This window comes from Phalacrocorax aristotelis, chromosome 11 (assembly GCF_949628215.1).
Source record: "Phalacrocorax aristotelis chromosome 11, bGulAri2.1, whole genome shotgun sequence".
In the NCBI taxonomy this organism is placed as follows: Eukaryota; Metazoa; Chordata; class Aves; order Suliformes; family Phalacrocoracidae; genus Phalacrocorax; species Phalacrocorax aristotelis.
The window spans coordinates 20837424-20860449 of NC_134286.1; the positions used below are offsets into that span (position 1 = coordinate 20837424).

The following is a 23026-nucleotide window of genomic DNA, read 5'->3' on the forward strand; positions in this document are numbered from 1 at the left end:
TTACTACCCTACAGTATAACCCCAGAAGACCAATATAAAGTGAGCTAAAAATGTTTGTGCCATTTAATACATGTAGATTAGGGAGAAGCAGAGCCATGTTCATTGTGAAGTCGAGAGTTTCTGGGATCTCAGGCCAAACAGATTTATGTAAAACGTTGATGGGAGTTTTTAAATTTGGCAGACCTACCTGTGAATATAAAATACAGAGTAACAACAAATGATTATTGCTATTTTCACTGGCAAAGGTGTATATATGGTAATAGAAGCCATGCTCCATAAAAAGTTACTCCTGCTCCTTTACACACACACACACAGAGTTGATAATCTTATACAGGCTTAACACGAGTCCAGTTGTTTGAGGCACCACACAGAGCCCAGGTGAGCATTACTCGTATTAACAAGATTGCAGATACAGGGCTGAGTGCCTACAATTTCAAATCATTCGCATTCTCGTTTACTTTGGGGGTTGTAAAAGCTTTTTTATTTGGTGTTTTATTTTAAAAAAACCCAAATAGCTGTACTACAACTCTTCTTCCAGTGGACATCTGGATAGTCACATCTGTTTGCAGGTGTGCGGGGCCTGTATTATGCTAAAGGGGATACTTGCATGGAAAACTCTGCCTTTGAAGTTCAGGTGTAGTTGAGAGAGGCTGGGGTGAGGGAGCAGGTGGCTGCAGTGGAGACACGGTGAAGAGCTCGGACTGTAAGAGAAACCTTGTAAATTATCTAGTTTTGTTGACTTCTAAAGGGGTTTTATTTTCAGAAAAGATAAGATTAGACATCACCGCATAAACCCTGAGCCACTGAGTTGATGCCACAACTGTGTCCAGCATTTCACTAAGCTGACAGAGCCCGGTAAATGTCCTGTTACACATGGATCTGGCTGCCGTATTTTGGGCTGCAATTCAAAGCCAGCAACCACAGAAAACGTGGACAATCCGCAGCTGACAAGCCGGACAGGCAAAAGTGTTTTCTTTGATCGGAACCAGATGGTACAGCGAGCAATGGCTGAGCATCAAGTGATAGCAGTTAGGGTCAAGAGACCAGCCAAAGGTTTTCCAACCAGGCCAAAACATTTATTTCAGTCCAAACAGCTGACACCGCATAGGGCCAACGCACTTGAACCTAGACCTTTTGGAAACAAATACTGTTTTGCTGCTCTGATGAAACAACATATTCAGGGATACCTGATGTACATTTCTTTATAGATCCGGGCTGATATATAGGGAAGGCTGGACTTTGGAAACTTAATTTTGCTCTCATTTACATGCCTGTAAATCTGGAGTGATATCCTGTGTGCCAGTGGGATTCATGGTAAGACAGCAGCATCATTTCCACTGGATTGCAGTGTTGGTTGTTGGAGCCATACTGTCACCATCCAGGTTTCCTCTTGGCGCTCTCTGGACTCGCTGGAATAGCTGAGTGATAGATGAACACAGTGTATTGAGGGTTTTAAATCTGCTATTTTCAGAACATTTTCCATAGGCAGGAGCACTGCCTTTTACTGTTTTTTATTGATCTTATCTAACACGTAGCCCCTAGAAAAGACACCAGTGTGCTTTGGTTGCTCTTGGGGTGCATAAAGGCATAAGCAGAGTATGCTCTAAAGTACTTGTTCTGCTTTTCTGATAATGTTTGCTTCGGTTTCAGTTCATGCACGTTCAGATAAAAGCTGTTCTTAGGGTGTTTTTATTCTGCTGGTTTTATTCAGGGAACTGCAATTTTTTTAGTGCGGTCTTTCACTGCAAACAGAACTGTACTGTATGTGCTGCTTCTGGCCTGTCCAAGCATGGCATGATCATCACAAGTGGGTGCCAGTAATTGACCAAGTGTTGGCGATGTGTTGGTAGCCCCACGGCTGTTTGCCAGTTGGCACAGCATCTCCTCTGGATCTAGAGGGCAAAGAGCACAGCCATCTCGGGGCTGACGTGCGGTGACCACAGGGAAAGAAGGATAAAGGGCTCCATCCGAGCATGAAACATTGGGAAGAATCTGAGCTCTTTCACAGCAGCCCGGTCTACAGCAGGGATTGCCAGAGCTGGCTCACCACGTTCACTTTTAATTCTGCAAATGCGAAGCAGAAACAAACAGCAAAGTGGCTTGTACTATATAATTAAATGAGGAGGTCTAAGCCTTATTAACATTTTTCAGGGCTTACAATGAAGAATGTTATTGTCCTCGCTGTGGTTCTGACAGGGTAGCTGTGAAAAAAGAACTTGGGCCTTTTTCAGGCCTGTGTGGGAAGGCAGGACAAACACAGCATCTCTCTCAAATCTCACCAAACTTCCCAGAGCTGCTGTGAGACCAAACAGGCCTTGCCCAGGCCCTTGATGCCAAGGCAGAGTTCAGATGGGGACCAGATCTTGCTGTTGTGAGTCCATGGTTTTGACTGAAGAGCTGCATGCAGGGAAAGAGCTGCCTTTACCTGCAGCGTATCTCCTGCAGTGGGACCCACACTGAGCTCGTCCCTTTAGTCAAAAGGGTGGGTCTTATACAGGTTGGGCTGTTTCAGTCAGGCAGATGTGGGTCGTAATTAATTCAGGGTCATTAAATGTCCTCCCCAGTCTGTCTTCTGCATTTGTACTAGTGGGACTGATTTGGGAAAGTTGATGAATCAAAATGAACGAGCACTGCTGTAATTCACAAGTCATAGTCAACACACACTTGCCAAAAAAAAAAAAGCATTGGAAAGGTTTTTATCGGCCTAAATATTGAAACCAAATTTTATTTTTTGAAAATGACATTACACACATCTTGCAAATGTACATTTAGATGAGAAAACAATGAATAACAAATATTGAGAGCAAAGCTATAAAGTGGACAGGTTCTCTGCTGCATGGCATTGCGTTACAAGGATACTCAGACCTGGGATGGTTATTACAAGTAGTAAAAACAGTTCACAACACCTCACAAAAAGGGAATTTTCTTCCTAGAAAGTCAAATCTTCTAACAAAAGGAAATTCTGCTAAGGGAGAAGAGGCACAGGGGATAGGTGTGTGGATCTAGGTACATTTTGTGGTTTTGTGGCAGGGTTTTGTGGTTTTTTTTAAAGTCCATTTGTTACAAAATCCATCTTTGTGAGTGACCCCTCTTTTCCAAGACTTTGTTTTCTGTCCTCCATTGCCAACAGAACCACAGCTATTAAACAGTAAGCCCTGTGTACTCAACTCGGAGCTTGGGAGCGTGGAGAAGGAGTTGCCTACAGAACCCCTAACAGCATAATTCCTATATACCACCCCCCACCCCATTCTGCTGTGTAACCAGGAAAATCAAAATGTGTGTGCAAACTCCGCAAATCAGGGGCCGCGGGACTAGTCCCCTGAAGAACAACCAGGTGTGGAAGCCACGGCCAATACACCACGTGCCACATGCCTCAGCTGCAATGGATCAGCAAGATCTCATCGTTTACCGGTGATGCAAACTTCCAAAGATTTAACTGGTTCCCCACTTCAAGCAGAGGCAACAGGTGACCGATCTCCATCTGTTTTACCTCGAAAGTTAGAGTCTAATCAAAGTGCCAAGGCAAGGCGCTGTGAGAAATAAGTTCCACAAGAGAACCTGTTGAGAACTGCTTTTCAAATCTCGTTATCATTTTATTTATGCCCAAATCTGTACTTTACAACCACGAGAGAGACAAAGACAGAATAAGAGAGAGGGAGAGAGAGAGAATCTTTCCAGGAGGAAAGGAAGAGCTAATTAAGAAAAGAGAGGTACAGGACCATGCATTTACTCTCAAAAGCTTGTTCACGAGCAAGCTAACATTTCTAACACTACAACCACTCATCTACATCTGTTTGCTAAGTAACTGAGTTCTACCTACAACTAGGGAGTAGAAGGGGTTATTTTTTTCTTCCCCCTCCCTTTAAAACGTCAATAAAAATGTTCTCTGTACAAGTTGAATGGCACAAAAGGTGGTTAAAATGCTAAATAACTCACCACAAATGGAGAATGCAAAATTAGTTCAAAACATGCATGGACTGTGTACAGGTAAGCAAGGAATCATTGGCATAAAGCTGCAATATATTACAAGATGATACAGTTGAGATCTTTTGGAATAACTGCTGCTTGTTCTGTCCCTTTAAGAGAACTTCGCATAAAAATTCAGCATAAAGGGAATTCCAGGTATATACCCAAGCAGAAAGTTAACTATTGGCAACATTATTTGTCTGAAGAGAAAAGCGTTTCCCCTCCCCTTCCACGCACTCCCCCAAGGTACAAAAGTCAACATGAGTAGCATTGCTGCAGGCTTGCCAAAAAGAAAGGTTAGATAGATCTGTTTGAGGAGAACAAAAGCACCATTTAAATTAATAGCTCTTTGTACAATGTCATTAATTAAATACCTTATTATTTAAACAAAAACAAACTGAAGTTTACCAATCCCGACAAAATAACGCCTGAACCCTCACCACCCAACCGTGTCCTCCAAGGGTATGTACACAGAGTTTAAAGTATACCAGCTAAACTTTAAACCCGGCTGCCCCTCCAACCCCCACCCACTGAACGACAATAGAAAATACATCGTGGCCTCTCAGTTATATTATATTGCAGCTTTGTTATTAATGATGAAATCATACAAACTCAATGAATGACCTAAGACAGTAATCCATGATCAGGTTCCAGTTCAGCTGCGTATCTCCCTCCCTCAACACAACTTGTCGGCAGATCTGCAGCTCAGAGCGAGCCGCAGAGCGCAGGGCCGTGAGCGAAGGCAGTTCAGGCTCTTCAGAGAAGAGTGGCATGAAGAACTCAGGCTTATGCGGTGAGAGCCGCTAACCCTAGCTTGTGATTACATTTGTGATTAAGAAGATAGGCAAAGGCTAGCAGCAGCAAAGTCAGCAAGCTGATACTCCTTTGCTGTGCTTCTAGGCTAGACAGTGTCATAAAATACAGAGTATCATGGAGGGGAACGTGTCGTCATTTCAGAGAACAGAAGGAGATTCGGCTAGACAGGTTTCCTCTTTCTAAAAGACCCTGGGTGTCTTCTAAATTGATAATCGCAGCTGTACTAGTACTGCCACGGTGATAAAGCTGCTTGGATCACACATCATTTAAATAAGAAGCAAACTAACAACAATTTTACGTGTCAGAATTCAGCATGTAATTATAACTCACAGGCTTTCTTGTTCTTACATTCAATACTTCTGCTTCACCTTATCTATAAACACCAATTAGCAGTGCAATTAATGCCCTAGACATTCTTCTTTTTAAGGAGATGCATCATTAGACATCACACTGAGTCTGGAAAAAACTCTTCTGTTGTAAAGAGGGGAACAAAAAAAGGGAAAAAAGGGTGTGTGTTCTGCAACCCCTCAGCAACCATGTGGTCAGTGCGAGAGGGGGACAGAACATCGCTACATTTCAGCTGCCACCTGCAAAGGGAAGTGAATTAAAACCCATCCATATCAGCTGTGCAGTGGTTGGAAGCAGGTGGAGAAAAGCAGCCATGCTGGAATTTAAAAAAATAAAACCCAAACCAACCAAAAAACAAACAACAACAAAAAAACCACTAAATGTTTCACAGGGATTCTCTGAAGGTAAAATTCGTCATTTCAAGAACTGGGCCTGGACCCCCAGCTCGGGGTCCATTTGGTCCATTACAGACACTTCCTAAGCTTGACTCCGCACGTGGGTTTCTCAGAAACGCGGGGGTTCAGAACCAGGGTTTGGTTCAGGGCCGCCCTGCCCAAGTGCCACCAACGTGTTCCATTCTGACTGCACGTGCCAGCGAACCACTTTGCTCTGCAACAACCCCACTGTTCAAATGTGACTCAAATTAATCTCAATTTCCTATATATAACTTGCAAATAGAGATGGAAGAATCAGCTTGGGTAAAAATCAAAAGCAGCTTTGAGTTTAGATGAGTCACCTAAAATGAACTGAACCTTCCTTTTGATGTTCAGAGACATTTGGTAATATTTTTCTCTAAAAATCAAGCCAACCATAAATCTCTATTCTGCTTGGTACTAGCTGGGACTAGAGTAGAAAAATACTGGAAGAAATAGAAATGCTATTTCTAGTTCCATAAACCTGCTGGGATCAGGCCATGTCTACCAGTAGACTGAAGTGAGAGTAAAGTGAGATAAAGCCAACACTCTTTAGAACCAGAAAATATAGAGGAGACCCTGATTTGCTAAGGTTCCTTGTTTAATTTTCAAATCTAAAAGTTTTAAGATATTTTGACAAACTATTTCAGCTTTATTATTGTAATAAAACTATACAAAATACCTCCCATATATAACTTGCTATTAGAGGTTCGTACCAGAGATCACCTTATAGCTGGGGTCAATGAGGTTTTCTCTGCAAAGTCTGCAGCTGTCACCCAGGAAACTGAATCCGCACTTAAGTAATGAATCACACGAGAATTATTGACAGTAATCAATCTTTGAAATAGGAGGCCAACCTTGGACCAAATGGTTTCAGCTCCCTTAATTACAGAGGAGCCTCTGCCTCTTTAAAGCAGCAGAGAATTAGGTTTATTGGGTTTCACTTGTGTTATATTGAGTGCCCGAGAATCTACCCAAAGAGGTGCAATTTTTATGCAAAAAATAAAAAATCTGAGACTAAACAGCAAAACCAAAAGTGTTTAGAGAAGTCAGTTGTTTTGCCTTTTAGGATTAAATGCACAAGCACTGTAACTCAACTGAATTTAGCAAAAAAAGACCTCATGAGAAACCCGGTGTTAAACATGGATCCCCTTGTTCAGCACCCACTTCCCATTGATTTATTGAATGCAGCAGCTCTCACGTACGTGGGTAGGCATTTCATGGACAAGATCATCGTCAGCCCCTCTGCCTGCACAGCAAATCAAGGTAACCTCCCCCGGGAGCCTGTCTTGGCTTTTCACCCTGGTGCAATTGGGTTGCTACTTTTTTCCAGAGCTTGCTGGGCGCCATGGGAAGGGATGGGACGTTCAGAGGTGCCCTCATTATTCTCTTGCACAGGTCTTGCAATTCCCCAGTGTGCCAGGCCTGTCCTTCTCCAAGCCAGGGCATGCTGATGAATTTTTATTTCTGATCTGATAGGGAGGAATAAAAATAAAACCAAACCACAGGTTGGTGCTGTCATTCAGCAGAGGCCTGGATCTTCCCTTCCCCCTTTCAGGGATGACACATGCTGGCAGGAGAGTAAAACAGGAGCAGCGGAGGAACTTCAAACCAAGTTCTCCTGCCTGTGGCCAAGCGTGACCTTATTTCTGCCATCGGGAGTGGGACACACTCTGTTGTGGCAGACAGCCTGCATCCAGGCTTAGATACCTGCAGGGGCAATAACTCTCTCAACATGCAGCCAGGAACCCCTGCTGCTTTTCTGTCCGGAACCAAGCCGTGGATCCTCAGCTAGCCCCAGCCTCCCCTTTTGTTTCTCCCTGTCTTTGTTTATTTCCACACATCAATGGCACTGATGTTTCCAGTGCTCTGCCTCATGCTCTCCCTTCCATTTGATCTTCTGTGAAGTTCAAGCTCATTTCATTGCGTAGTAAATATCTCCTAACGAATGCCCCCTACCATTCCTCTTAGAAACAAGTCTTTTTTCTCTGTTTCCTGTGACACCGGCCATCGTGGCGTCTTTCTCTAATGATGCCAAGCTTCTTTTTTCAGCTGACAGACTCTTAATTACTGCAAAGATTTGTTAATTCCCTTTGGGCATCTTCCTTCTTCAGTTGTTTGAGTGATAAACTGTCAGACCTAGGGAAGCTCCAAACTGGCTCGAGAGTCCTGAGTTACACTTCATTGAGATATAGAGCACAAGCCAGAATAGGTTAGTTCAACTAAGTGCATTAAGCACTGAAACTGAAAGGCAGCCCTTTCCCATGAAGCCATCTGGCCATGAACACTTTCTAAACAAGAAAGCTTTCAACAACAGGCCCACTGTTTTCTTGGTAGAAGGCCACTGAAATCATTAGACTTATTCATCATTTACAAATACAAGGCCCGCATTTTGAACGGTAACACGAATTACCATGGAACAAAAAGGGGCAGCAGGGGTCTGTATTCCAGCCAGAGGTGGCAACTCCAGATGAGAGAACTGGGTTGCTGGATGTGGATACGGCCTTGCTCTCAGGGGTGTTGCTGGCTTCTCCGTGGGCTTTGGGGGAACAAAAAATGATGTGTCTGTCTTTCACCATTAGTAAAATAATGAAGCATTTTTACAACATGGTTTTAAGAGAGCCAGAGTTCCTGAAAACACTTGCCAAAGACAGTGGACCATAGTTTGCTTCTGTAAGGTTTTCAGACTTCGCTAACTAGTGAATAAATCTTAAGGGCAAGCTCTTCCATGGCTCCTTGTATCACCTTATCTCAAAGCACCTTACAGATGGAGGTAAGTATTGTGATCAGCTCTTTATGCATTGGGACACCATGGCACAAGGAGAACTGATCTGTCCACAGTTCTGCCAAAGTCCAAGAGCTCTGAAATCCCAATGGCTCTGAAATTCTACTGCTGAATCCACTAGGTTTGATTCTTATTTGCTCAGAAGCTCATCTATTGGCTGAAAATTGGTGTTAGTGGTTTTAAGCTTCTCTAAACAGTGTCCTGAGGGACGGTGTGTGACCCCAAAGCTCCGCATTTTCATCTGCAGACGTAGTACTCATAACCCTACCCTGCAACTGGGATTCCATCAGAGCAGCTGTGCAACGGCATTGCTGAAAAAAAGCCTTTCCATACACCCACTCCCCTCTCCCTATTAAAATATGGGTTTTTGTTAGTCTTACCCCAGACCTTCAGACAAACATCAGATGACTAGATCTGCTCCAGAGGAAACAAAACAAAACAAAACGAGGGGTCTGTACACATTGCTGGTCCCAGCCTTTCACCTGGAGGCACACGGAATGGGAGATGCCAGATCCCAAGCCAGGAGCAAAGAATGGGGTGAAGAATATCTGAAAGACAGAATTGATGACTAATGCAGCAGAACTCAGCCCAGTTCACTCCACAATCAGTGAGGAGTGGCTATACTGTGAGACACAAGACTCAGCTTTAACATTTCCTGAGATACCATGAAGAGGCCTCCTCAGATTCATACAGACGGGAGAGAGACATCAGCCAGAAGAAATCTTAAATTCTGGAGGCCGTAATTTTTCAAGAACCTGTAGAACAAATGCGAGATGGGATAAATATCTCAAGAATCAAAGTCTGTCCCATCCCCGTTTGTCAAGGCCATTTTTACCTAGGCCTTCTTGGCCACATGTATAGTCTCGCTTCTGAAGCCCAAAGCATGTTGGAAGGCACTTAAAGTCTTAACCTTCTTGGTCTCATTACACCAAGGTGGTGTTTCAGCTGGATCTCTTTTAGGTATCTTGTGTAAAGCAATAATCCTGTTGCATGGACTGACCTCACTTTTTATCTAGATAGACGATCTTCATCGTGTGCCATCCATTTGCTTCTACAAAGAACCTCACCATTCCCAAACACTGTTCCAGCCTGCTTCCATCAGCAACCAGAAAAATAACTTTGAGCCTAAATCACCACTAGAAAAAAGAAGCTGTTTTGTTCTGTTTTGTTCACGATCAGCACCTCGTGTGTGGTGAACGCACCTCTGTATAGCTTTTCTCTGGTTGTGGATTGTCTTAGCTTGAGGAGACACTTTCTGGACTAATTTTATACCTACTGTACTTGGCTATATTTTCTTCCTGTCTCTAAAATTGATTCTGCCGCTACTATAGTAAAAGACAACTCTCCAATTGCCTTGAGTGGATGTGGGGTACCCCTGAAGTCAATGACAAAACACACTTATGTGCTCTCGCTGCAGTAAAGACGACTCATACTGTAGAGTCCATACCGTGCCCCTGCAGAGAGGATGCAACTTCCAGGGATGGCTGTCGCTGGAACAGCGTCTCTGCAGGGATTCAGCACGGCATTACAGAGCAATTTCACCAGGTGTTCTGTGAAGTAGCAAGATGACCAGCACTGACCTCAAAGGTGTGAAAAAGCAAACACAATGCATCTTAGAAAATGTCATCAGTACCCATATGGATAAGGAGAAACTAACACTTTTATGCCATTCTTTCCTATTAAAAATGCCTGGGTGTGACATTGTTTTGCTGTTTGCCACAATTTTTTGGTCCTACGTCCCTTTTTTCCCTTCAAAAGTACTGTTCAAGCAAATGAGAGAGAAATAACAGCTAGACTGTATGTCCCATTTTTTGCATGCATATGTGTGTTAGCTAAATATGAGATGTGAAAGTTGTTTTCTAAGCAGAATTATTTTTCTGTTGTCTATGAAAATAACACAGTCAGTGTTTCTAGCTCCCGAGAAGTTTGTAAATAATGTGCTGATATAGGAAACACAATGGTAGGCAAAAGCTATTTCCATCTCCCACTGCAGAGTAGACCAAGGTAAAATCCCATTACGAAACTCTTTCAAAATTACTTCAAGTTGTAGAGTCTTGGTTGGCCGTTTAGCTGGTGGAACTGAACTAGCTTCAAATCTTGTAACAGATGAGGCTTTAATCCAAAAACCTCAGGATTATAAATGCTTTACAAGTGACAAAAATCCTAAGGCTGAAGATTTTGCTGCATTGCCCTGATCTTCTACAGTCAAGACCACCACTGGAATGTATGAATGCTAAATGCATCGGTCCATGCTTGGAGGGTTGCTCTAATTCCTTCCTAATGACTGTGCATCTGAAACAGGTATTTTCACTGTATATGCAAATTTGATAAAATATACTGGATAGTGAATAAAGGCAGATTCCAAAAAACCAAAGCCCTACTGCTTTAAGATTGACTCCAATTTGTTTTTAAATACTGTATTGTTTTAAAACAATATAGTCTTAGTGATTCAATTAGTCTCTGAAATCACTGAAGGCAGCCTCATGAGGGAAATTAGACAGGGTTTTAATAGCAGAATTAATATGGCAAATCCTCATATCCTGTGGAGTTTTATGTGCTTGTAAAGGTAGGGAAAAAAATTTTTTTAAAAATAAAAAAGGTTAACTCTGGAGTATATAGTGGAATTACCATCATCTGCTCCAGGATCTCAGAGGGTCTGAAATTATTATAATATACTGAAAGTAATTACTGATTCATTCCAGTTCAGGAAAGCTTTCTGACCAAACCCAAGCTTATATCTCGTGAAAAATCAACAGGAGTAAAGCACGTGCTAAAATTAAGCATGTCTTTAAGTTCCTTCGTGAATCAGGGCTGTCCTATATTTAACTAAGGTACGATGCCTGTGCATTGGTCCTCTTTGCATTCAAATCTATGTTAGGGATCCTACAAAGCCGAACATAACTAGTTTTGAATGTAGGTAACGTTCCACATGCATTTCTGTACAAGAACTCATGCAATATTGGCATTAATACAGACAACTATATGTTACAGCTGAAATGCTCGCTGACTTCTACTGCCCAGGCATTTCCACCTAGAAAATTGCTTTTAAAACTTGGGAGTTTGACCTCATACCCTGTTTTCTTTGTGGCTTCTACTGGTTTGAATGGCTATTTTTCCCACTGAACATTTTCTTTTTCTTCTTTTAGGCCTTTTCCAGGTCCCCCTAATTCCCTGAAGGAATTGTTGGGCTCAGCCCCACCCCAGGATGATCCTCATGCAAACAAAACTCCACTCCCAAGGGAGCACTTGCAGGATCAGGTCTTAGATGTATCACTAGGTGCAGCTCAGGAAGAAGGCCTCAGAGATTCCTTAGCGCGCTCCACCAGGAAGAGCATCTTCAAATAACCAAACACTATTTGCGGCGGGAAGGAAAGGAACCACTACTCAACAGCCACCTCAACAACCAAAGGTTCATTCACCCCTTGGGATCCTGCTTTATCTTACACAAACTGAACTCATGGATACTGGATGAAAGCACATCTTGGGCTTCTTTCCTACCGCCATCAGCTCTAGCAGTTCAGCTGCTTATGGATATCAAAGATTTATGTTTTCCTGGTGGATCTGTGATGGGTGTCCGTACTGAATAGCAAGAGAACCTAGACGTGATTTCATGGCTGGTCTCTTGGTTTAGCAGAGACTCAGAGGAAGGGTGGCAGGACATGCTAACTCTGACTCTGACAGGAACAGCCTGTGTCACTGAAGTGATGACACCTTTGACTGGAGTCCAAGTCCCTCATCTCTAACAGGCAGGGTCATGACTACTAGTCAGGGTCCCTGGAAAGGTAGACACTTGGGGAAGGACTCTGAGATTTCCACCAACAAAAATGAAGACAGGGTAAAAGCATGTCAAATTATCTGTCCCACTAAAGCTTCTACTAAGACAAAAGCTCTGATTAATAATATTGTTAGCATAACCATGGCCTTTGACATCCTTAAGCTTGAAAAGTCATATTTTCTCATGACCAGTGTCTACAGTAGCATCCACAGGATTAAACAGCCAAAAATTAGCACCCATAACCACATCTGCACCCAGAACACTTCAGCACCTTCTGTTAGAGGATCTGAAAGCACTTTACAATTGTTAACCAACATTTGGCCTCACAACCCCCAGTGAGGTAGTTCAGTATTGTCCCTGTAGGGACAGATAGACAGATTGAGGCACAGGGTTACTAAGAGACCTGCTCCCATTCAGACACTAAATTTAGCAATGCCAAGGGCTGAATGAAGGTGTCCTGACTGCTGCACCTTATGCTTTGCCCACACTACCATCCTTTCCCCCACGAACCTTCAACATGAGTCCTTAGCCTTTGAACTAACGCCAGGATTCTATATACAATAGGTGAAACGATCATTTAGCAGTCGTGCAGTCAGAGAGTTATTCAATTAAATGACATTATTTGTGGGAACAAATGATTTCTTGTGCAAAATTCCGGGTGTAAATGATCATGCACTAAGACTACTGGGTGCAAATTTGGCACATGATAACTCTGACCCCTTGATAATTCCCAATCCTGGCCTCTCTCAGATAAATCTCTTTTTAAAGTTGCATTATATGTATCATCACATGAACCTCTAAAGATGCAGCCTGCACAGATTGTTTCGTACCAGCAATGCAAGCAAACAAAATGTGGAGTGGCTTTGAGAACAACCCAGCATTCACATAGCATCAAACATCACAACGTTATAATTCAATCTAATCACAAGGGGTTGCGAGGCAATAGGGAATAGGTGTGTATGATTAAAAAAAGGCAAATAGAGCAACAAAGAAAGATTGGATCGCACAGATTTCATTTAGGTAAAGTTCTGTAATAATCAGTTTCATCAAAAGCTTATTCCATGAGAAAGGGAGGCAATGCCAGCTAGCCTATGACAAAGCTTCGGCGTAGTAAAAATCGCCAGCCCTGCATAAATAGATGAACTTTGCATTCTGTAGGAGTCATCGCTGATTAAGAAAAGCAAAAGGTTTCTCTAAATACAATAAGTTTGTTTTTGTCAGAAGAGTTTCTTAAAATACGGGTTTTCGAACACCACAAAATTCCATTTGTTATTTAAGTAGAGAATCTGGCCATAGTTAGGAATACTGAACTGTAAAAAACCAAATATGTAGTCTTAAACATTACAAAAACTATCAAAACATTCAATATTTTGAATTGACCTTTTTTTTTCCCCCATGTGTGTCTGTTTTGGCAGTGATGACAAGATTCCTACACTGAGTTGTTGTTATTACTGTTCTGCAGTTGTTGGTTGGTTTTTTTGTACATTTTTTCTGAACGTGTTTTTTAAACAAAAGAAAATTACCAGCTTTTATAAAAAAGAAGGAGCTTGAATCCTTACTCCCAAAACACAGATACAAGGTTTTCCTTTATAAAAAGTGTATTGATTTTTTTGCTATAAAAAGTGACCTATAGGGTGTCAAACCTGAAAACAAATTTTCACAGTGTTTTCAGTGTTGGCTGTTCACAAGGCATTACTGTTACCAACAGAGATAGAGAGATACCATAGGGTAGATATAAAAATTTGTTACCAGCTAGCAGTATCTTTGGATCACATGCGAAAGGTGTTCCGCTCCAGATAACTCTGCTGACTTACATTTTTTTGCTTAGTCATTAAAAAAGAAAAATCCCAATATTTGAATCACTACTGTACTAACCTCACTTAGCCTCTTATGCAGTCATGCCTAGTGTCATCCAAGCTGCTGCTGGCGTATTAAGCGTCAAACTAGTAAGTCATTTCCTCTCCTGCCCTCCAACAATAAAAACAATACTAGTTAGTATGCAGGTGCTAGAATCAGGGCTGCAAAGGAGGAGCAGGTGAGCTGGCAAGCGTTGGCAGTTTGGACAGGTGGAGAATATAATTTGCTCTACTTGAGCTTGCAAACTGGTCAGCAAGCGATCCGTTTGCACACTTCCAGGGGGAGCTACTTTGCTATCACTAGGAAAATTACACAGTCGCAGCAGAAGAAGAAATAATAGAAGAAAGTGGGAAATGCACAGGATCATTGGCATATTGGCCCCAAATTGCTTGCAATGTCCATTTTGCACCCCTATAACTTGGAAGAATGGTATCCCTCTATCTCTATAGACTGGTAGGTGTTGATTTGTGGCACGGAGGATAAATCACAGAAAAAAAATGACATATAACCGTGTGTCCTTTGTCTGATTTGAAAGCACCAGTCACCTATCTGCTTATTTTGGCAGAAGTATTCTACTGTATCTTAAACATAGCTTGCAATATGGACATTTAGCTTCGTGTTGCTTTACATGGAATCTCCAAGGGAATCAGAGTCGTCCAAAGACAGAGGCAGATACAAGTCCTGTAGGAAGAAGGAAGCAAATGTTAATTCACACACTCAGTTTCCACCTTTGGTCATGCGTAAGGAAGCAGCTGAATGGTCCAGTTCCGTGCAGTTGGTAGGGAGAGGGTGCAACACTCGTGCACTGGTTACTGGACAGGCTGACCAGCTGTCCGGGTAGTTCAAGGCTAAAGCCAAGGCAGGTTACTTCCACAGTGGAGCAAGAAGAAACAAAACTGTTCAGTGATAAGTTTGAGAAGTATTTTTTTTAATTGCTTCTGTATCAATGTATCCATTATGCATGAAAGAGCAGGACCTTTCCTTAAACAGGTCTCTTTGAACCCAAGTCCACAATAAAGTCTTACCTCGATTTGACAGCTACCCTCAGGACAAATCTCTAGGAAAACCACATGTTCCATGATTTATTCTTTAAGTAATTTCTGACTGATTCAAAGGGTTAAGAAAATAATCCCAAGTTTATTATTTGGATCAAATGCTGAATGTAAAAAGGGTCCTTTTCTGGGGTAACCATATTATTCCACTTCCTTAAAGTTCTGCATCGAACTACATACACAAACCTGCTCAAGGGCTAAAGCTCTCCTTGGACCTTTTTGAACTCTGACCCACACACAGGTAATAACTGTGAGCAAAATGAAGAAAAGCCCAAATACACAGAAAGGAAATTCACAACAATCTTCATGTAAGAAGAGGTAAAATACGACTTTGTGGCGAGCTCAACCTAAGCATGTATCATTTGAGCTTTAGGGGGAAGAACGAAAAGCGATTTCATCTTAAGCAGGAAATTGCTCCTGGGAGGAAGACAATGATGCATGAATATTCTGGTAACCTAAGATGCTACATTCGTGTTCGCTGATTGGCTGAAGTTAGTGGAGGAGCTCACAGATGGATTGGCTTTGCCCTCAGCAGTCACCATCTATTACAGACGATCTAGGGCCTTCACTGGAAAGGTCGTAAACCAGCCAGATGAAAACTTACATAAAATGTTAAAGAAGGTGAGTTTTACTTGTCTTTACCGGGAAGCAAATACTCATCTCCAAAGTCCTTAATGAGATAGTGTTTGGAAAGTATTTTAGGTCCTTGATGGCTGAAGCAAAGGATGCAGTCTGCAGCATTACTTTTGCTGAAATCCACATAAGCAATTGTTGAATTCAGACTATGGGCTAGATCCTGCTCTCAGTTATAAATTATTAATAACTCTGGACCCATTGTGTTAAAACTGGTGCATTTCCTCAGACTTCGGCTGAGCAGCTGAGATCAGGATGAAGTCCTGAGGAAAACATAGATTTCATTTGGGTTCAGCTATGCCTTTGTTAAAGAAAGTCAAATGAGGCTGAGTAACTACAGCCTTTCCATATGGTGGGACTATTTTAAAGATCTGTATTTTTGAGAAGCCAAAAGTCCACCACAGGCTCCCCCAGTACCATTCAACACCACATCCAAAGGTCTGTGATCCAAAATCTTACATATTAGAGGTGTAACCCTTCCCATTGACTTCTCTGTGCTTTGTTTCACCATCGTAACAACTGTAGTCCAGCTGCTGCTACCACTCCTCACCTTCAGAAAAAACATAATCCTCAAACAAAATGAGTTCAACCTGTGCAATCTAGACCACAGTGGACCACACGTGGCTGGCTGACTGCAAAACCTCACCACTATCAGAATTTTTGAATTACTCTTCCAGAATTTGAAGGCAATGCTTTCAAAGCCACACTCAGGCTGAGAGGTACATTCTGATTACTAAAGGGAAATCCCACTGAACCTCCTTGCACACTTATATTTACATCCAACTTCCAATCTCTGTATCAAGTAAAGACTGTTGGAAGCAACACTGTGGCTACTCCAGAAACGAGAAAGCCCACGGAAATGACAGTCTGCACTCAGCACAGAATGGCACTGAGTAACAGGAACATAAAAAGCTGTGACTGCTGCTATAACTTTTAAATAAATCAATACATGAATTATTTATGAGCCAGTACAGGTTTACTGATCTCTACTCGGATGCCGTGCTACCTGTCAGACACCCTGTTTGTTACCAGGAAAACCAGCTACTGTACCAGAACACAGTTACTATACCAGCCATAAAAGTCACGTATTTCCTGTAAAACAGAGCATGGCCTTAAATAATTTAAAAAAAAAAAACCAAAATCCTTAAGAAGCATCATTAAAGTGATGTCTTAGAGCTTTGGTAACATTTCAATTTCTTCTGCTGTTTAATGGACCAGATTTGCTAACACTTAAGGCTTTTCAAGAGAGGAGGATTTACATGAAGATCATATTCATCAATAACTTGTGAACTTTTTCAAATAGTGATACAGGCTCAGGGTTGTATCCACACTGACGGATCCATATGGATGATCTCTGGCAACCATTAATAACTCCAGTGGAAGAAACAGGCCAATGATTTGTTGTTCACCATCTTGCTAGAGCCCATAGAGCCCAAAGTGACAACCCTCTTAGGTCATGGGCCAAATTCTCCACTGTATCAACATAAAGAGTTGTACTTCCAGAGAATATGGCTGTGACTTAAATGTCGTACAAATCTGAGTAGACTAAGGAAGAAACAGATGTAGTAAGGTATAAGAAACGTAATACCTTGTGCTTACGGAGGCTTCCTGGGCTGGTAGGTGTGGAGATCGGGGACTGCTTTGATTTGGGTGTAGACAGCTGACTGCTTGAGGTCCCATTTGCTGTCAGAAAACAAGACAGGGCTAGCAGTCAGACAAGCAAGAGGAAGATCTTCTTTCTCTTCTGGGGAGATGGAAGGTATCCAAACATTCAACACAGAAATGCTATAGTTTTTTCATGTTAGGCAGGAAAAAAACCCCTTGTGAACAGCATGGCTATTCACCCAACTCAAGGCTTTCAGCTGTTCAGGCTAACAGATTGTAAAATACAATGAAACACAAAATATAGTGAAGGAGCAATATTTTACACTTCAAATATTCACCAAATTGATCCAAGATACACACCACCAGAAAAACAGAAAAGACAATTTCTATGTTCTCAAACAGCTTAACACAATTGAAACCACATGGCATTTAGGGGCATGAGTGGAAACCAGAGGCTGCAGATACCCTGGATCCTACACAAGAAATGTTAGATGTCAAAGATACGCATTACAAATTAGATAAACAGCTGCCTGGAATGCCCTGGATGTAGCTAGCTGTGTCTGGGCTTAAATGACCGAAAGAGCCCTTCTGAAGCCCTGGTGTAAGCACAGGGTGGCGTGTCCCTGTTCACCTCTCTGGGGAGAGGCCAGAGCTGGCTCTGCTGCTCCTCCACTGCCTGCACCAGAGAAGTGAACATAGTCCATCAGGAGGAGGAACAGGAGAATCACCTCAAGCGACAATCCTCTTGCAAAGATCAAAATCTGGCCTTTTGGGTTGCTTTGTTTGCTCATGTTGCTTTGAAGAAAACACAGTTATTCTCCATTTAATAAAATATGATTCATTTAAACCAAATGGCTTTTGGAAGGGTTGTTTGTTGAGGCCTTCAGACACCTGGCTTTTAGTTAAAGTGAAGGGCCCCAGGTCTATGTCAGGGCAAGCTATTATGCATTTATTGGACTAAAAAGGAATCAAAGTAAACAGCATAGTATGCAGAAAAAAAGAGAAACAAAATGGAATAAGGATAAATTAATTTTTTCCTACCACTGATGTACTTCGAAGTCAGCTTATGTCTCTGACAATTGCCAGGTGTCACGATACGTATTTCTTAAGGACATACTTACATGTAGTGAACTTGGTCATTCATAGGTTGCGTATCGACTCGAGCGATATAGACCCTCTTGTTACCAGGGGTTGTAAACACATCGCTTCATCTGCACAAGCAGCATGACTCGAGGGAAGGAAATTCAAAGTCATGCTGGCTGTGTCCAAGTGTATTATCTTTTCTGGCCTTTACTTGCCTTTTCTTTTTGCAATCCAAGCAGCAGCAAGCTGGAGGCCTTATGAGCGTTAAACTACACATCCCAGTCAAGTCTACAGAAAGTGACATTTCCAAAACCTACTCCAGATGTTAACATATTCAGCACAAGCCACAAAACTAAACCCGAAATATTTTGATTGTCATTTCCTCAAATGGCAATAGTGTTGCCAGCCCTCCAGATAACTATACAAATCCCTACCCCTTTTAAAGAAAGCATTTTCAGTTCCGTTGATGTTTCACACAGAGAGAGAAAGACAAGCATATAATGATCCAGGCTCGTTGTCCTGCTCTCTAAGTGCCCAATATCTCTCTGTACCATTACTCTAACTATAAAAGCATCCGCACAGGAAGAAGGATGATTTCACCATATGGGACTTAACGCTTTCCACTGTAATAGCTGAATATGTAAATCAGTTACTTAAAATTAAGCAAGTAGTTGAGTGTCTGGAGGAGACCTAAGAAGTGTATAAAGCATCATAGAGTAAGAAGAAGGTGTGCGAATGCTGTATTTTTAAGAGAAAAACCAGCATAACTCTTGCTTTAATGCCTAAGTCTCATTCCTCCTTTTTGTTATCTTCTGGTGAGAAAGAGGGGGGCACTTAAGGTTCATAGTATCACTGGCCCAAATGTCGAGGTCGTACGTGTGGCTTCAAGTAAGGGTAAAGAAACATGCTCTAAGACACAGGACAAAGGAGGAGCTGCCAGCATGTTAAATCAGCTCAGACTCAACAGATTCACGGTGATGTGGGCCCTCTGTCTTCATATCCATCGTTTCTGTGCAGAAGGCGCTATTGGGAAGAGGAGGCTCTTCATCACAGATAGCTTTCTTCCCATTACAAATGCACCTCACTGAGGGAAAATACGTTTCTTAAAAGGTGGTAGAAATAATGATTTCTAGATAATTGGGGAACAGAGTGACCCTTCACCTCCCCATTCCACTCAGACCATTCTTTATTGGCGGGGGGAGAAAACTAGTTATGGGAACCCAGAAACTGTTACACACCAGTCCCTGCACTGCGACATGCCGCTTTTCGCTTTGCTCCAGTTCTACAAAGTGATCTGCCCTCGAGGTCGGTGGGGAGAAAAGTAGAGTTCACTAACTATATGCCACATAATGAAGGCACTTCAGGAAAAAAGAACTTGGATCTCTTTTATGTTTTCTTTTTTTTTTTTTTTTACCAATTGACTTTGCGTTTTCTATTAAAGAAAATGGGGGGTACAATAGTACTAATACAATCCGTATTAGCAAGAATCCACCTCTAACTTCTAAAATACCTCTTTATTTATTTCCAATGGTCACTGATCCTGAGGCAGGAATTAATCCTTCCTAAGACGAAGAATGCCGCTTAACAATTCTGCAAAGAACCCAAATTTCCCTTCCACAAACAGGAAGACTGGAAGAACGGCTAACAGTCAGTGTGCAGCAAATAGATGTAATTGCTGCAGGGAAGGACATAAATTCCCTAATACAATGTGACTTTTAAGTGCTACAGCCGGGATGTTAATATTTTATGAGCACCAGTGAAAAAACAGATGTGACATCCAAATCAGAAATCCAGCGAGACGGATGTATATCATCACAAATACTCACAGAGAGTTTTGCAGCAGGAACAATTAAGAATGCCAGTTTAATTTTCTTTGTATCTGATAATGAAGAATAGTGTTCATAATCAAACTTGCATGCATTTCTTTTGAACTCAGATGCAAAAAAATAACAAGAGGTAAAGAGCAGATCCCAGGTGGTGTATAACACTGCTGGTCCACTAAAATCTGCTGAAGACTTATGGTAGCTAAGGATCTCACATAAGCTCGGCTATTGGAAACCATTCTTTATAACCAGCTTCCATTTTAATTCATTTGGGTTTTTTCCGCTGCATTATTGTTTGTGTGTTATGTCTTATTTATGTCATTGTATTTGCTTTGCAGCCTCAATTTACCTTAAAGCCCCTTTGTGCATATGACACGTCCTTTAATTGCATGAACATGTGCACTACCTTGTTTCATAGGATCCTTACCTCCTTCAGTGCACAAGACAATTAGTACTTGGGAGATAAATCAGGCTTCTCCAGCAAATGAGAGGGAGGATGGAGAATAGAGCACAATGTTCTGTTTGAGACGGCTATGAGAGATTCCAGGTAACCTGAATTCTCTGCCTGCTTCTTCCACAGATATTTTAGCCAAACTTCTCATATGCAATTTTTCCTTGAGTGTTGCTCAGGTTTGCTTGGATGACTGGGACTCTGGATCTGAATTTCCAGCAGTCATAAGTACTAAGACCTGTAAATGAGGTTAGAGAGGCACATCTTTTGAACTCATATTTCTATCAATGAACAGAACTGGAAAAGGCGGGGCCCAAGGATCACAGTGAGTGCTCTAAATGCGTGCTCTTTTTCTATCCGTTTGTAAAATGAGGTTAATACTGCTTTCTCCACTGGGCTTTCCAGGGCTCTGCAGATGAATTCCTAGTTTGAGGAGCACATGCTCCTACATCACAAGAGCGAGAGAAAGAACCATGAAATATGTGGATAGTTTTGTCTCCAGGTCAGGGTTTGAAGCATCACCAAGAACATACAGAGAGGCAACAACCAGAACAAGGGCAGCATAAAGCAAATGTAGGAATAGCAGCTGATTTAGTGAGCACAAGCCATCCTGCCCTCCAGGACAGAGGATGCTGTGGGAAAAATAAGGACTCCACTGTAGTGTTTATTCAGGAGTGGAAGAGTTCAGATTGCACAGGCTTCCTTTGCTCAGGCACCTCCTAAGTAACTTCCAAGCACTCAGCTCTGTGGTGTTGGCACCCTTTTCCCATCACGGTTTGTGAGGGTGATCTCTCCGCTGGATGCGTACTGTGGATTGTCAGATAGCAGAACGTAAGTAACGGCAAGTGGGATAACAAGCTGCTCTATCTTGTGTGCAATCTAAAAGACATCTGCTGTCTTTTTAACGCATTCATATATAATGACCCTGGGGAGCCAGATCTGCAGTCAGGACAGACTGACGTTCTGTAACTGTTTCGCTAATTGCTGCTGCCTTGTGAATATGCTTTTGTCCCTCTATCCAAACCCTTCCATTAGAGACTAAGAAATTGAAGTCCTGCAACAGTGCCTTAGAGGCCTGTTCATGGGATCTTGGTGCCAAGATTCAGCAATTCTTTGCAAAATTTTGGCAAACAAAAAAAAAATCTTGGAGCAAGACTTGGCTCCCTGAGCCAAATCAAGGCAAAGCTGGGGAAAGACATGTTCAAATTTCAGCTCAAGGTACCTGTGGCTCTGTCCTGCAAAGGACTAAGATCATGCTGGTTTTAAAAATCATAAACTCTTCTACCACTGCACATGTATTTATACAACTGAACCCTTGTTTGTTACATGAGTTAGTGTAAGATAAATTCATATTTTTATAACAAAGAAGTAATGGCAAATGACATCATTATTTTCTTCCCTGTATTTCTCCCCTGAGATTTCGCTCGGTCTTTGTTTGGTTTGACTTCTTGTTGAAGTGGTCTGTTAAAGAAATTTTGCCAAACTTCATGCTGACCCTACTCCATTTAAATCTCGTGGACCACAGCAGCAGCACAGAGACTTATCTCCTTACGCCCACTTTTCCTCTGTCATGTTAGGAGAAGGAATTGTATGGTATACTGCAGGTGTAGTTCAGTCTGGATTTTATTGCTCTAAGCTATGTCATTTAGCAAAGCTGGCTTCATAGAAAGAAAAATAGAGGCTAGAAACAACCATAGAGCCTTTGTAACTCCAATTCTGTGCTCTAAATTGGGATCAGAGATATTTGGGTCATCCCCAATAGAGATCTTATTTTTTTAAAGGACAAGTCTGACAGGGACTCAGAGGCTCCCTAGAAGACCTTCTTCAGTGGTCAAGATGCTTACTTTATCCCTTCTAAAGATTAAGCCAACGTCCTGTCCCGTCTCTGACAGGTACACAGGAAAATTGATCCTTATGCTCTTTTTAATGCTTCAAATGTGTTTGAAGAGTGTTTAATTGTCCCATCTCAATCTTCCTTTTTTTCTAAGCTGAATTAGTCCATTTCCTTCAACCTTTCCTCCCAAAGCAGTTTCTGAACCCTAGGAAGTTTCTTCTGGATTTTCACTAGTTTGGTCATGTCTTTCTTAGCATGTTCAGTCCATACTAAAACACAACAACCCAAGCTCAGCTAAGGCCAGATAGAGACACCAATCCCTTCCAGTCTCAATTCACACCTGATATATGAGAAACTAGTTCAGCTCTCCTAGCTAACATTTGGGAGACAGAGAAGAGAAAGGCACTTGAATACATTCTTGTAGAGGGAGAAGTAAAATCCCCCTGTATTTTGCTAAGTGCACCCTGCTGGAAGCAACACGGTGGGGGAGTCAGGTGGAGGATACAGACAAACAACTGCATCACAGCTCCAGCACCAGAGAGATGGGAAACGAAAGGATATATCGGAAGCCCAGTGGGAACTGCT

General features: G+C 42.0%; 1 protein-coding gene across 4 annotated transcripts in view; it reads right to left on the reverse strand.

Moving 5' to 3' along the window:
• Positions 1 to 2693: 2693 nt before the first annotated feature.
• The window catches only part of DCX (doublecortin), a 145745-nt gene continuing 125412 nt past the window's right edge, over positions 2694 to 23026 (reverse strand). For all 4 annotated transcript variants that reach the window (XM_075107243.1, XM_075107245.1, XM_075107244.1 and 1 more), the window contains 2 exons: positions 17234 to 17328; positions 2694 to 14641 (listed from right to left, as the gene is read on the reverse strand). In XM_075107243.1, coding sequence (XP_074963344.1) covers positions 14585 to 14641; positions 17234 to 17328 — 152 coding nt within the window. In that variant the 3' untranslated portion in view covers positions 2694 to 14584. The remainder of the gene's footprint in view (positions 14642 to 17233; positions 17329 to 23026) is intronic.